The sequence below is a fragment of the Moschus berezovskii genome, chromosome 11 (assembly GCF_049115385.1).
Source record: "Moschus berezovskii isolate FMDL1 chromosome 11, NW_MosBer_1.0, whole genome shotgun sequence".
NCBI lineage: Eukaryota > Metazoa > Chordata > Mammalia > Artiodactyla > Moschidae > Moschus > Moschus berezovskii.
This window is the reverse complement of record NC_142470.1, coordinates 506,704-519,087: the sequence shown is the minus strand read 5'-3', so window position 1 is coordinate 519,087 and position 12,384 is coordinate 506,704. Positions and strand designations below refer to the sequence as shown.

Here is a 12,384-nt window from a genome sequence, read left to right as displayed (position 1 = left end):
AAGTGAAAGAAACCTTCCAACACATTAGAGGCCATCCGTGAGAACCTGACAGCTAACTTCCTACTCAAAGACCAAAGACTGAAAGCTTTTCCCCAAGACCAGGAATGAGGCAGGAGGCTGCTTCCTCCTCACATCGCTGGGACGTCACTGCCACCCAACGCCACCAACAGTTCAGTACAGTCCCTGTCATGACCCCCAGTTTCTCACGGAAATAGAAATTCACACGGACACACATGCTGTCGCGTGAGTGCACCGCATGGACACCAGTTTCCTGGTCTGGATGCTGTGCTGTGGTTGCATAACCAGGGTGGGGGCTGGCATATGGCTCTCTCTTTACTATTTTTACAACTTGCTATGAAGCTATAATTATTTCAAAATAAAAGTTTTTTTTTAAAGGGAACAAGCTATTATTATGAATCAGCACATCTGCACTGTACAACTGCAGGTCTTTTGATGCACCCTGGACAGTATGACCAACCTCACTGAAAATGAATGGAGGTTTCCAGATCCAGAACGTTTGTTATGAAACAGAGACCAAGATTAATGGAAATTAATGCTTTCTGTGATTTAAATTTTCACTTGGAGAATAACTTTTAAATGTTGAATATTTATAATAGTAGCTCGATTTTGTAAATCATTTTTGTTTGGCATTTATTCAACACCTTCTATTACCCCTTGAAGCCATTAAAATAGCCTTGTCTCAGAAAACTGACTTGTCTATTACTATGATCACTCACAATTATACAAAAACATGTAAGTAAAGTGTTAAGAATTTGGAATGCTTTATGATTCGGAGAATTCCTAGGAATTCTCCAGAATTTCAGTTTCTTGTTCTTGAGCCCCCAAACTTCACAGCTGTCAGGAGCTTGGAAGCAAGACCTACACTGACAGACCACCACTGAGGGGCCCCCACGTTGTCAGCGAACTCCCCTGGCCGCTGCAGTGCTCTCTCCAAGTGGTGGACCAGCTGGAGGCGCCCGCCCCAAGACGGGCTTCTGTGGGTTCAGCTGGCAGGAGCGCAGTGTGACTCATACCAGCTCCGGTGGCGTCGGGTCTCCCCACCGAGACTGTCCGGAGGCGCCGTCTCACTGTGATGGCCCCCTCCCCAGCTGTACCCCCACCCCCACCCGAGTTATCAGCCTTGCGGGCAACGCTGAGCGCTCTTTCAGGAGAGCCTGGAAGGCTGAGGGCCAGGAGGTGGAGGGGCCCAGGGGACCGCAGGTGGCCTCAGGCAGGGCTTACCGATAGCGCTGAGGGCGTGCTTGAGCTCCAGGGTGAAGGCGGTGAGGGGCACGTCCTCCGACACTGGCATGACGGCCACCGTGGAGAGGTTGCTGGCGGGGTTCCCCGAGTCCCACTTGCTGCCCACAGTATGGAACCCAAACTGGTGACCTGCAGAGCACAGGGGTGTGCGCCTGAGGAGCCGGCTGCCGCTGGAACAGTCTCCGTGTCCCTGAATGTTTCCAGGTGATGGCATGGCCCTAGCAGCCTGGCCGGGGGAACAGGCACCCGGGTCTTCCCTGGCCTCCCCAACTAGAGCCCTGGTCTTCCTGCTGAAAGCGAATTACACCGCGGCGCCCGTGTCTCACACACATCGGGGACACGGGCACGGACTCAGAGGAGACCGTGGGGCCCACATAGAATGCAGAGTGGTGAGGGTCAGCCAGGGGAGGACCCATCTCTGACGGCACCCCCTCCTGGAGTTCTTCCACCACCTCCTCCAGAGACAGTGAACAGCCTGAGTTTGAGATGATGACACCTTTCTACTGACTCGTCTGCATAGGTTTCCAGACCCAGGGATGAGGCACAGAACCCCCTGCTGGAGGTCAGGGTTGGGTCCCCAGGACCACAGGCTCCCCATTCTCTAGTCGTGAGGCCAGGAGGCCCCACAGCAGCAGCAATGGACCTGCAGGCACGAATGTCCACGAGGTCATTACCCTTCATCAGCGCATCCATGGCTGAAGCTTATTTCCAACCACAAAGTCCCTTCTTGGTGGGTCGCATCTCCTGCTTTCATGGAAGTGGCTGAGGGGGCAGCATCACCCTTCCTGCCGGCCACATTCCAGCCAGGCTCCAGTCTTCTGGGGCCTGGACATGCTGAGGGCTCTCTTCCTGGCTCCCCTGGCCGGCCACTGTGATAGCCCAGCTCCTGCACAGACCTCACCAGGCAGGGCATGGCCAGGTGCAGGCCCTGACCATGCAGGAAGGCCCAGTTCTGTCCATTTGACTGCTGGTTTTGTCCCAGGGGAGGAGGGTGGGTCCCCCACAAGGCCTGACCCAGAAGCCAGCGTGGGGGCTCAGGAGGCAGAGACAGTGCTCCTAAGAGCTAATCTGGGACAGGGAAAGAGGAGGGAGGGCTGTGAGCCCACTGCCGGCTGCACGCAAGGCATCAGAGGGCCCGTCCCTGGCTTTCCTGAAGCTTCCCTTCCTCTCTCTCTTTCCCAGTGACCTCTGACATCAGAATCCTCCACCTGCTGTAGGCCCAGAGGGGGAATTTATCACCAGCTCCTGATAGCTTTCGTTTAGCTTCTAAGAAAACCTGTGAGAAGCTCTGGTTCTGGCCAAGGAGATGGAGCTGGCACATCCCACCTACCCGCGGCCACCAGCTACAAGAAGCCCCTGGACGCAGCTCTTAAGAGGCCCAGAGGAGCGCAGAGAGGAGGGCAAACTGGCCAGGGGCCTCAGCTCATGGGAAGATACTCCACTAGTGCCACAGGCGTGGCAGTCACGCCCTGACCCAGCTACTGCCACAGGAGACCTTCCTTCCCCTCCCCAGCTGCCTCCCAGGAGACTTTCCAGGGCCCGCTGCCCTAAGCAAACCCTGCAAGGGCTCTAGACACAGAGGGTGGAGCCCCAACCTTCCAAGACCAGCACCACAAGCAGAAGCAGCACCCTGTCCAGAGAGGGGGATACAGAGAACAGAGTCCCCGAAACCCTAGGTGAAGTCCTGGGCTCACCCCCAAGTAGCCCATGTGTGAGACTGGCCAGAAGCACACAGGGCTCTGAGAACAGAGGCGGTGGTGCATCCGCAGGCCTTCACACTGGGTCGAGGGAGCACGCAAGTGCAGCAGACCAGAGCAGAGAGGCAGAGGCCTCGGGAACTAGGTTAGCACTCAGACACAGCCGGGAAGAGGGCCAGGACGTGCTCTGAATACAAGCACACCGAGAGTCTGCAAAAGTGAGAGATTTAAATGGGAACCAGATCATCATAACATAATACCTGAAACATGGGATACAATACAAAATGACCAGGCATACCAAAAGCCAAGAAGATCTCAACTTGAACAGGAGAAGACACTTAATGAAGACAAAAATGACAACAGGGCACAGACTCTGGAAGTCCTTGACAAGGTATTAAAACAGTGGTTCACAGCTGGCCAGAAACAGCCATCATGGGTAGTCTTGAAGCAAACGTAGAAATAAAATAACCGAAACAAAAACCTCTCTGGGCGCGATTAGGAGTAAAGTCAAGACAGAGGAAAGAGCCAAAGACCTTGAAGACAGACGAAAAGAAGCTACTTGATCTGAGTGTCAGAGAAGAAAAGCAGTTAGAATACAAGCGACGTCCCAGAGACTTTGGGGATGGTAACAAGAGGTCTAACATCTGCGTCTGTGAGTTTCCAGAAAAGAAGAAAGAATACAAGGCCGAGACAGTATTTTACGAAATAAAGGCTGAGACCTTCCCAAATGTGGCAAAAACATACAAATATACATATATACATAATAAACCTGCAGATGCAAGAAGATGAACAAACCCCCAAACATGATAAACTCAAAGGAATTCATGCCCAAACATTTCAGAATCAAATTTCTAAACACTGAAGATGAGGGAAAATCTTGAACACAGTCAGACAGAAACAACGCATGCCTCCTTGAGAGCAATTCGAAGCCTGGATTTCTCACTGGACACAGTGGAGGCCAGAGGGAAGTAGCACAAAACGTTTTAAGTGCTGAAATACAAGGGCTGTTAAGACAGAATGGCACATCCAGAAACATGTATCCTTCAGAACAAAGGCAATTTAAAGACAGCCTTTGATGCAGGAAAATTCAGAGAATTTAAGAACCATTATCAAAGCAACTCTACACAGAAAGGGGAGGACACCAGGAGGAAGCCTGGAACGCCAGGATTAGGGAATAGTGTCAAACACCATGTCTGCTGTGTGAAAACAAAAGTTCTAACTAACACTGTGTGAGGGGAGTTTCAAGGTAAGCAGGGCTCCAGGCGGGGTGGGTGGCGTTGCCAGGTGCCAGGCTCGGGCACGCACCTGCTGCAGCTCCCTGCTGGAGGCTGCCCAGGATCTTCTCGCCCAAGAGGTGAATCAGTCGAGTCACAACCTGGGGGCAGAGAAAGAACAGAGACCTCAACCACACACTGTAAGCCATAAAGCCAAGCACCTTAGACCGCGGTTTCAAAACTGCCTCGGCTGTAAACTGCTCCGGGCAGTGGATGGTGACATGGCCGCTGTCTGGTCACAGGCGGGTGGGCAGGCACATGGCCTGCGACCTTGCCCCGGCTTGCTGCCCCTGTCTTCCCCAGGCAGGAAACAGGACAAATGGGGAAGCCGCAACCCCCAAAGGCAGACCATGAGGGACCTCCCCAGAGCCAAGAGTCACTGTGTGGTGCTGAGTGCTGGTTCTGGCCAGACATGGGCTGGTATTACATGATATCCACGAATAATTACCTTTTAAATATAATAATGCTATTTTGGTTATATTAATTCTAATTTTTTTAAGTTGCAGACTCAAAGCTGAAATGTCAAAATATGTATAATTTACTTCTAAGCGCTTTTGCATGAGGATAAAGTGAGTTGAAAGTTTTTTAATTGCTACAGTTTGCAAGATGGCAGAAGAGGTACTGTACAGGAAACATGCTTTTGTGGCTCTTGCATGCTGTACAGAATCATTTTTGAAAAGAGAAGCTGTTGTCAGCTTACCCTAATCACACATATTTATTGCATTAATAGTTGATCTGCTATAACTATGGTACTAAAAACAATGATCCATTTTCTTTGTTATTTTTATCAAGTTTTGGTATTAAAGTCATATTAACTTCATAAATAACCTGGGGGCTGCTTCATTTGTTCACACACAGGCTCACGGGGATGGATCAGGCCTGAGCTTCAGAGTGGCCACTCCTGACTCTCCAGTAGCCGCCCTGTCTCTTCCTCCAAGTCGCTAAGGTGCAGGCCCTCCACTTCCTTGTCTACACACTCGTGACTCAGAAGCAGGGCAGGCTGCCCTCATTCTGCCTCCTGGCTGACTGCCAGGCACTGCAGTCCTGCCCTTAAGCCAGTGGGGACTGCTGTCTGGGGAAGTGGGGGCCGGCCCTCCTCCTGCAGCCTGCCTGATGGGAGCAGTCTTGGTCTTGACCAGGTTCTGGCATTCTGACTTCACAACTTCACAGCCCTCACCTGCGGGTACTGGCGCTTGATGGAGTTCAGGGCTCCTTCGGGAAGCTTGGCCAGCTCTGAGTCCCGAATAGCATGCACCGTGGTTGCCCTGGCCTGGCGGGTGAGCGTCTCCACCTGGGGATGGGAGCTGGTGCTATGGCCACAGGCTGAACCCAGGGCCGGGAGGCAGGCCTGAGAGCAGGGTCCCAGCGACCCCTCCAGAGCAGGAGGAAACGGGGCTCACCCAGCACCCTGCGCTGGGGAAGGAGGCATCAGTGAGAGCTGTGGGCCTGCCACCAGCAGCCCACATAGATCCTTCCCACGAAGGCCTCCGGGTCTCAGAGGGACCACCGTCTCAAAGGTGGCTGCCGAACCCACCCTAGACCTGCTCTCCTGGGAGGCGGCCTGTGGGAGGCAACTCCTGGGCTATTCTACTGCCTATGCCTCTACCCAGGTGGGCGCCCAAGGCGGGAAGGGAAAGGGTGTGAGGGGATGAGCGTGAGGTGTAGGAGGAGGAGCAGGGAAGGGAGGGGGCGGAGCGTAGGCGGGAAGGGAGGAGGGGCGGCCATGAAGCAGGGAGGGGTAGAGGTGGGGCGGGCGGGGGGCGGGGCGAGGAGGGCGGGGCGGGCGCGGGGCGGCGGGGCGAGGAGGGCGGGCGGGGGCGGGGCGGCGGGGCGAGGAGGGCGGGGGCGGGGGCGGGGCGAGGAGGGCGGGGGCGGGGCGAGGAGGCGGGGCGGGCCTACCACGCCCACGAGGTCTCCGCGGCCGTACTCGCCCGCCAGGCGCTTCTTGCCGTCGTCCTTCTGGATCACAGCCCGCAGGCGACCGCTGAGCACGATGTAGGTGCAGTCGGACTTGTCCCCCTGCCTGCGGGACAGAGGCTGTGGGGGCGGACCGGGCACCTGCCCGGAAGCCCTTGGCCACCCGAAGCAGCGAAACGGAAACTCTATTCTTCTCACTACATTTTTTTGTTTTGGAAAATCGTTATTTTCCATTAAAAAATATGTATACTTACATGTAAAGGGTTTATTGTGATTTTTAAATAAACGACTTTAAATAATTATCTTAGTTTTCATTTTTAAAACCATGAAAACTGGTAGCTCTAAGCCAGGTCTGACCCAGCAAGCGTGGACGCCTGCACTCAGCCGTTAGGACACGGGCCTGAGGCTGCCCATCCGAGCCCGCACCCGGCACACAAACACCTTCGCGAACGCTGTCTCCACGCGGCTCCGCTGGGCCCTGGAACACTGTGCCGGTGAAAAGGGAGCGCGTCTGAGGCAGCGTGGGCACGGAAGCCAGGAGGCGGCCGCGAGGCCTCTGCCTTTGTCACCCCCGAGGCAGAGCAGAGCGGCCCTCCTCTGCGCCCGCGGCCCGGAAGGCGGGCCTCACCTGTATATGGCGCGGCCGGCCTCTACCTCCATCCAGTCCAGGGCAAAGTCGATCTGCCGCACGAAGGACGACACCCGCCTCACCACGGTGTGCGCCACGCTCAGGACCACGGCCGGCTGCCTCCGCATGATGCTGCCGGGCATCCCGGAGTCATCCCTGCCCCAGCTCCCTGGGCGGTCTGCCGGGCACCCTTCGCTCCAGGCAGCAGGTGTCCCCCTCCCCCCTTACCACAACGCCCACTGAGCCAAGGGTGAGGCCAGCACGCAGACCCTGGTCAGCTACCTGCTCCCCTGCCCCCTGGGTATGCCCAGTGGCCTGCAAACCTGGGAGGGCTGTTGGAGGCCCTCCACAGTGGTCACCAACACCCAGTGTCGGAGCACACGCCACATATAAGGGCCCAGTCCTCGCAGTGGGTCCAAACCCCAGCCCCCCAGGATGAGCCGGAAGACTAGAGCAGTGGGGGCGCACAGGGGAGGGCGTGGCTGAGGGGTCAGTGACAGAGACTGTGGAGGCCTGGAGCCCGGAAACCACTGGGTCCAGCAGAAACGTCAGCCACTGTCTCCTGATGCCAGTGTGAACCAGGCTGGGGGTGTAGAGCCAAGCAGGTACCCGCTATGGTTTGGAGGCCTCTGGAGGGCAGCGCCGGGGGAGTGCTCAGCTCCTGGCTGCACTGGGCCACAGAGAGTGCGGGGCCGGGGGGGCTCGGGCCTTGGCCAAGCAATGGGCAGATGAAGTCACCAGTCTCTGAGACGACTAAGGCAGGAGCAGGGTCAGGTCAGGGAAATGTAAAGTTCTGCTTCGGGTGATGTGTGGGAGCACCTGAGGAACCCAGGGGATGTCAGGACAGCAGCTGACATGAGCCTCACCTCCAGAGGGAAGGGACTAGTGCACAGGGTCCCTCGGGACGTCAGCCAAGGCACCACTGTGAGCGCACACATGCGGACACTCACACGGACACACGCAGACATACAGTACACGCACACATGTGCACACGGCACAGACACAATCACAGGCAGTCCCGGGCCCAGGCGGAGACGTGCATGGGCACCAGACCAGCTCAGAGGGCCGCGCGGGAGCCAGCAGGGCACTCACTCGTAGAAGTGCGCCTTGGAGATGGACAGGAAGCTGCAGTCCCGGTTGGCCCTGATGGTGAAGATTAGGGGCTCGCCCGTGAGCACCGCCAGCTGGCCCACCATCTCACCGGGTCGTGCCATGAACAGGAACGTGTCCTCCTTGTTGTCAATCTGCCGCTGGTACACGTGCAGCAGCCCCGAGACCACGAAGAGGATACTCGTGTCCTGACAAAACACAGGCGCTGGTGCAGCTGGCAGAGCGCCCAAGCCCAGGCCAGCGGTGGGCAGGCGCCCTACCTTCCCCTGCACAGCTCATGTAACTGGCCCTAGGCCCAGACTAGCTGGGAATATCCTGTCACTCATCACCAACCGCAGGGCACAAGCTCTCTCGGCATCTCTGTCCACGGCAGTCGCCCAGCTCTGGAGGCACCTACACATCGAGTTGCTCCACACCAACATGCCAGCAGCTCAGCACTGCGCAAGGCAGAGACACGAGCTCGCCCCTGAAAGTGGCTAAAGCCTGCGTACAACCCCTGCCCACCCCCCCAGCCTGGCACACAGCACATGCTCTCAGGGCCCAGCATTTGCATATGTGCCTGTGAAACCAGTCTGATGCAACCCCTGTCAGGACCCTCCCTCATCGGCTCACCCCACCCCGTGGGACCCCTCTCCCTGGTCTGAGCAGAGAAGGGTCAGTGTGTCAGAAATGGAAAAAATGAAAAGCAGCCTGTGCCAGGCCCTGCAGGGCTCTAGGGGCTGGGGGCAGATGGAGGTGGCCCCCGCTCCAGTGCAGCCTCTTGGGGGTACTGGGTGCTGTGGAAGGCCCAGGACAGGCTATCCCACAGCGCCCGATGGCCGGGGGCCGAAGGCCAGCCAGCAGCCTGCCTGCCTCAGGAAAAGGACAGGCCTTTCCCCTGTCCTATCCCCAGAGAACAGGAGAAAGGACAGAATGGAGGGGAAGAGGCCTCAGAGGGTCCCCACCAGGCTGCCTCTCCTTGCCCCCAACCCAGCCCCCCGGGGCTGCGAGCCGCTCTGCCTCCTCAGCACTGGCCGGGGGGCTGCGCTCCAGGGAAAGCCCGCACAGGACAGGGACCCAGGTCGGCCTGCTCGACCAGCAGACGAAGGACTCCTGCTCCCAGCCAGTGCAGGGCTGGGGAAGGTGGCCCTCACCACAGGAGGCTGGAGAGAGGGTCTCTGCGCCCGGCAGAGCAGGGCTCTAGGGTCAGAAACTGCCTGCGTTTGTGCTCACTCAGTCGTGTCCGACTCTCTGCAGCCCCATGGACTGTAGCCCGCCAACTTCCTCTGTCCATAGGGTTTTCCACAGGCAAGAATGGTTGCCATTCTGTCCATAGGCAAGAACACTGGCAAGAATGGTTGCCATTCTGTCCATAGGCAAGAACACTGGAACGGCTGCCACTTCCTGCTCCAGGGCGTCTTCCCGACACAGGGCCTGAACCCAGGTCTCTTGCACCTGCTGCACTGGCAGATCCTCGCTACCAGCCTCACCTGGGAAGCCCCACGTTCATTCATGAGAAACAAAATCATTTTTCATCTATATTAGGTTTGAGGACTGAGCAAACACAGTGCTTCCTCCTGTACCTGACTTCCTGGGTGAGACTGGTAACAGCAACGTGGCTGTGCAGATGGACATGCCCATGCTGGGCTGGACAAAGCCACCGAGGAAGAGGGAGGGCTCACTGACCACCAAAAGGTCTGCAGATGCTGCACAGGCCTGAGGGCAAGAGCCCGTCCGCGCTCAGCAACAGTGGACCGCACGTCATGTGACCACCGGGCCTAGAGGGCCACACGGAGGCTGCCCGCTCTGAGCTCCACCTGGCGCCGGTCCTGGGCGGACCACTCTCGCAGACCCCGCCTTCCCTCACCTGGTCTCCCTGCCTCAACACCACCGTGCCCCCTGGGACGTGGAGAAGTGTCACCCGGCCATCTAACAGAGAAGGGTCCTAGAAACGGAAACACAGAGTCAGGACGGGGAGCACAGAGACGAGCTCACGTGAAGGCCGCCCGTGGCCCCCAGGCAGAGACACAGCCACAGGGCATCGCCAGCGCTCGGAGGGCCACCCCTGGAGACAGACCTGGAGGACGGCATCGGCAACAAGCTGGGAACGCTGGCACAGGACAGACAGACGTCAGTGTGACACAGCAGGAAACAGAAGTGGTGAGAAAGCTGACTTGTTGACTGTACGGTGCAGGTCGGACTGGCAAGCGTCCTGGTCGGGTGCCCTTTCCCCTACTAGCAACACTAGGAGCTCTTCACAGCACGCTTCCCAGCACACCCAGGAGCACACCCAGGGTCTTGTGAGGAGGGAAGCCCGGGAAGTGAGTGCCAAGGGCATGGAAACACCAGCTGTGTTCACAGTTCACAGTGATGGTAGGACAGGCACATCGAGGAAACCCACTAGTCACCTCTGAGGAGGCGTGCGGGCGTGCTGGGTCACTTCAGTCGTGTCCGACTCTGTGCAACCCTATGGACCAGAGCCCGTCAGGCTTCTCTGTCCGTGGGATTCTCCAGGCAAGAATACTGGAGTGGGTTGCCATGCCCTCCTCCAGGGGATCTTCCCGACCCGGGGATGGAACCCGCATCTCTTCTGTCTCCCGAATTGGCAGGCGGGTTCTTTACGACTAGCGCCACCGGGGAAGAGGACAGGTATGGTACTTAAATCACCAGTTCTGGCCCTGCAAAGCCAAGGTGGCAGGAGTCTAAGCCTAGGCATCGGTGCTGCCAGCTGACACCCACAGAGAAAGACGGACGCCGCGCGCCGCCCGCCCAAGAGCGAGACCTGCGCCCCGGCTCCCAGGCTGCAGGCGGGCCGGCCCAGCCGTCAGACGCGAGGACGAGGCAGTCTCCGGGTCAAGGACAACAGGGGCTTTAGAGAAGAGGCCTGAGGGCCCACCAGCCCCACCACTCAGCACCTCCAGAGCGACCTGGACAGGAGAAGACTGAAGAACTGCTGCTGAGTTTGGGGGTGGGGACAGGGCACTGCATTGTGTCTAAAAGCAGCCTGTGTCTTTTAGGGAGGAATACTGAAGCCTTGCTAAACGGGATGCTGGGCGTGGCTGCACAGGGAGGCCTCTTGGAGGCAGACGGGCCTGCGTGAGCTCATCAGCTCTGCAGGACGGCGGGTCCCCACCTTCCTCTCCCCTGCCCCGTATGTTCTCATAATAAAATTTGGTTGTGTTTTGTTTTTCAAGAGAGACTGAAGAAACAAAGCGCCACCAGCAACACGTGGACTCACTCAGACCCTGACTCGCACAGCAGGAACAGGAGGCCGGAGACGACTCAAAGACACACCGTTTCTGGTCCAGCAAGGAGGGAGCTGGGAAGACTCCACTGGTCCTAACAAGGGATGCTGAAAACTCTGAAATGTCAACAGCTCTCAGACCCACAAGAGAAGTGCTCGCCTCTCCCCGTGGAGAGGTGGGGGTGCAGGAATGAAGCCCACAGAGGGAAACCTCCGTAGGCCCCAAGTGTGGAGGCTCAAGGAACAAGTCTGAGAGATGAAAACTCCAGGGACAGGTCACAGGCCCTCAGCCTAGTGAGGTTCTCCTCCAGGAGCTCAACCAGGTTCTCCAAAAAACAGCAGAGAAAAATCGCCTTGGGCCTCCAGTAGGGGAGGGGAAAGGAACCACTGTGAACTGGTCAACAAGGCCTGCCCTCAGGGGAAACTAGTTAAGCAGAGCCTCACCTGCTGGAGTTCATCTGAGTCTCACTGCCGGTGGTGGGGGAAGAGAAACGCCAACTCCAGCCTACTCCCACCATCCTGTCTCCCTGAGAGGTCAGGAGTAAAGCTGACCCACAGCAGGAAGGTCACAGTCCGGAAGCACAGACACACTAAAGGCTGAGACCTCGTCGAGGCCCACGCCTCAGCGCCTCGCCACCGCAGGCCCGGTACATCACGCCTTCTACCAAGAAACAATTACACGGCACACTAAAAGGCAAAAACTAATGTGAAGAGTCAGAACAAGCATCGGGATCAGACATGGCAAGGATGTCGGGATCCAGCTGGAGGTTAAAATGACGACGTTAACATGTCAAGGCTCTAACGGAAAAGCAGATGGCGTGTAAAAACAGACGGGCACTGAGACAAGAGACGTGAAAACTGTAAGGAAGGACAAAAGGAAACACTAGAGGTCAAGCCACTGTGAGAGAATCAAAGGGTGCTTCTGAGGAGCTTATCAGCAGCCTTGACACAGCTGAGGGAAGAATCTGAGCTCGAAGACATATCAACAGAAAACTCCAAACAGGAAAGCAAACAGGAAAACGACTGATGAACACAGAACAGAACATGCAAGGGCCAGGGAGCGACTAAAGGTACAATGTGCACGGTGGGAATACCAGAAGGAAAAGAAAGGAACAGAAGAGATTTCTCAAGCAATAATGAATGAAATTAGTGTCAGGCCAAACCACAGATCCAGGAAGCTCAGAGAACACCAACCAGGATCGAGGTCAAAAAATGACACTGGGCATCTCATATTCAAACTACAGAAAACCAAAGATGAAAACAACCCTGGAG

At 56.9% G+C, this 12,384-nt stretch overlaps 1 protein-coding gene across 3 annotated transcripts in view; it reads right to left on the bottom strand.

Moving 5' to 3' along the window:
- The window catches only part of PNPLA7 (patatin like domain 7, lysophospholipase), an 80,024-nt gene that overhangs the window by 25,775 nt on the left and 41,865 nt on the right, over positions 1 to 12,384 (bottom strand). For all 3 annotated transcript variants that reach the window (XR_016038510.1, XM_055400628.2, XM_088840966.1), the window contains exons 16-22: positions 9,736 to 9,813; positions 7,872 to 8,077; positions 6,780 to 6,911; positions 6,134 to 6,257; positions 5,412 to 5,525; positions 4,266 to 4,335; positions 1,243 to 1,392 (exon numbers count right to left, since the gene is read on the bottom strand). Coding sequence is in view for 2 of the 3 variants with exons in the window: in XM_055400628.2 (XP_055256603.2) it covers positions 1,243 to 1,392; positions 4,266 to 4,335; positions 5,412 to 5,525; positions 6,134 to 6,257; positions 6,780 to 6,911; positions 7,872 to 8,077; positions 9,736 to 9,813 (874 nt within the window). In the remaining variant the exon portion in view is untranslated. The remainder of the gene's footprint in view (positions 1 to 1,242; positions 1,393 to 4,265; positions 4,336 to 5,411; positions 5,526 to 6,133; positions 6,258 to 6,779; positions 6,912 to 7,871; positions 8,078 to 9,735; positions 9,814 to 12,384) is intronic.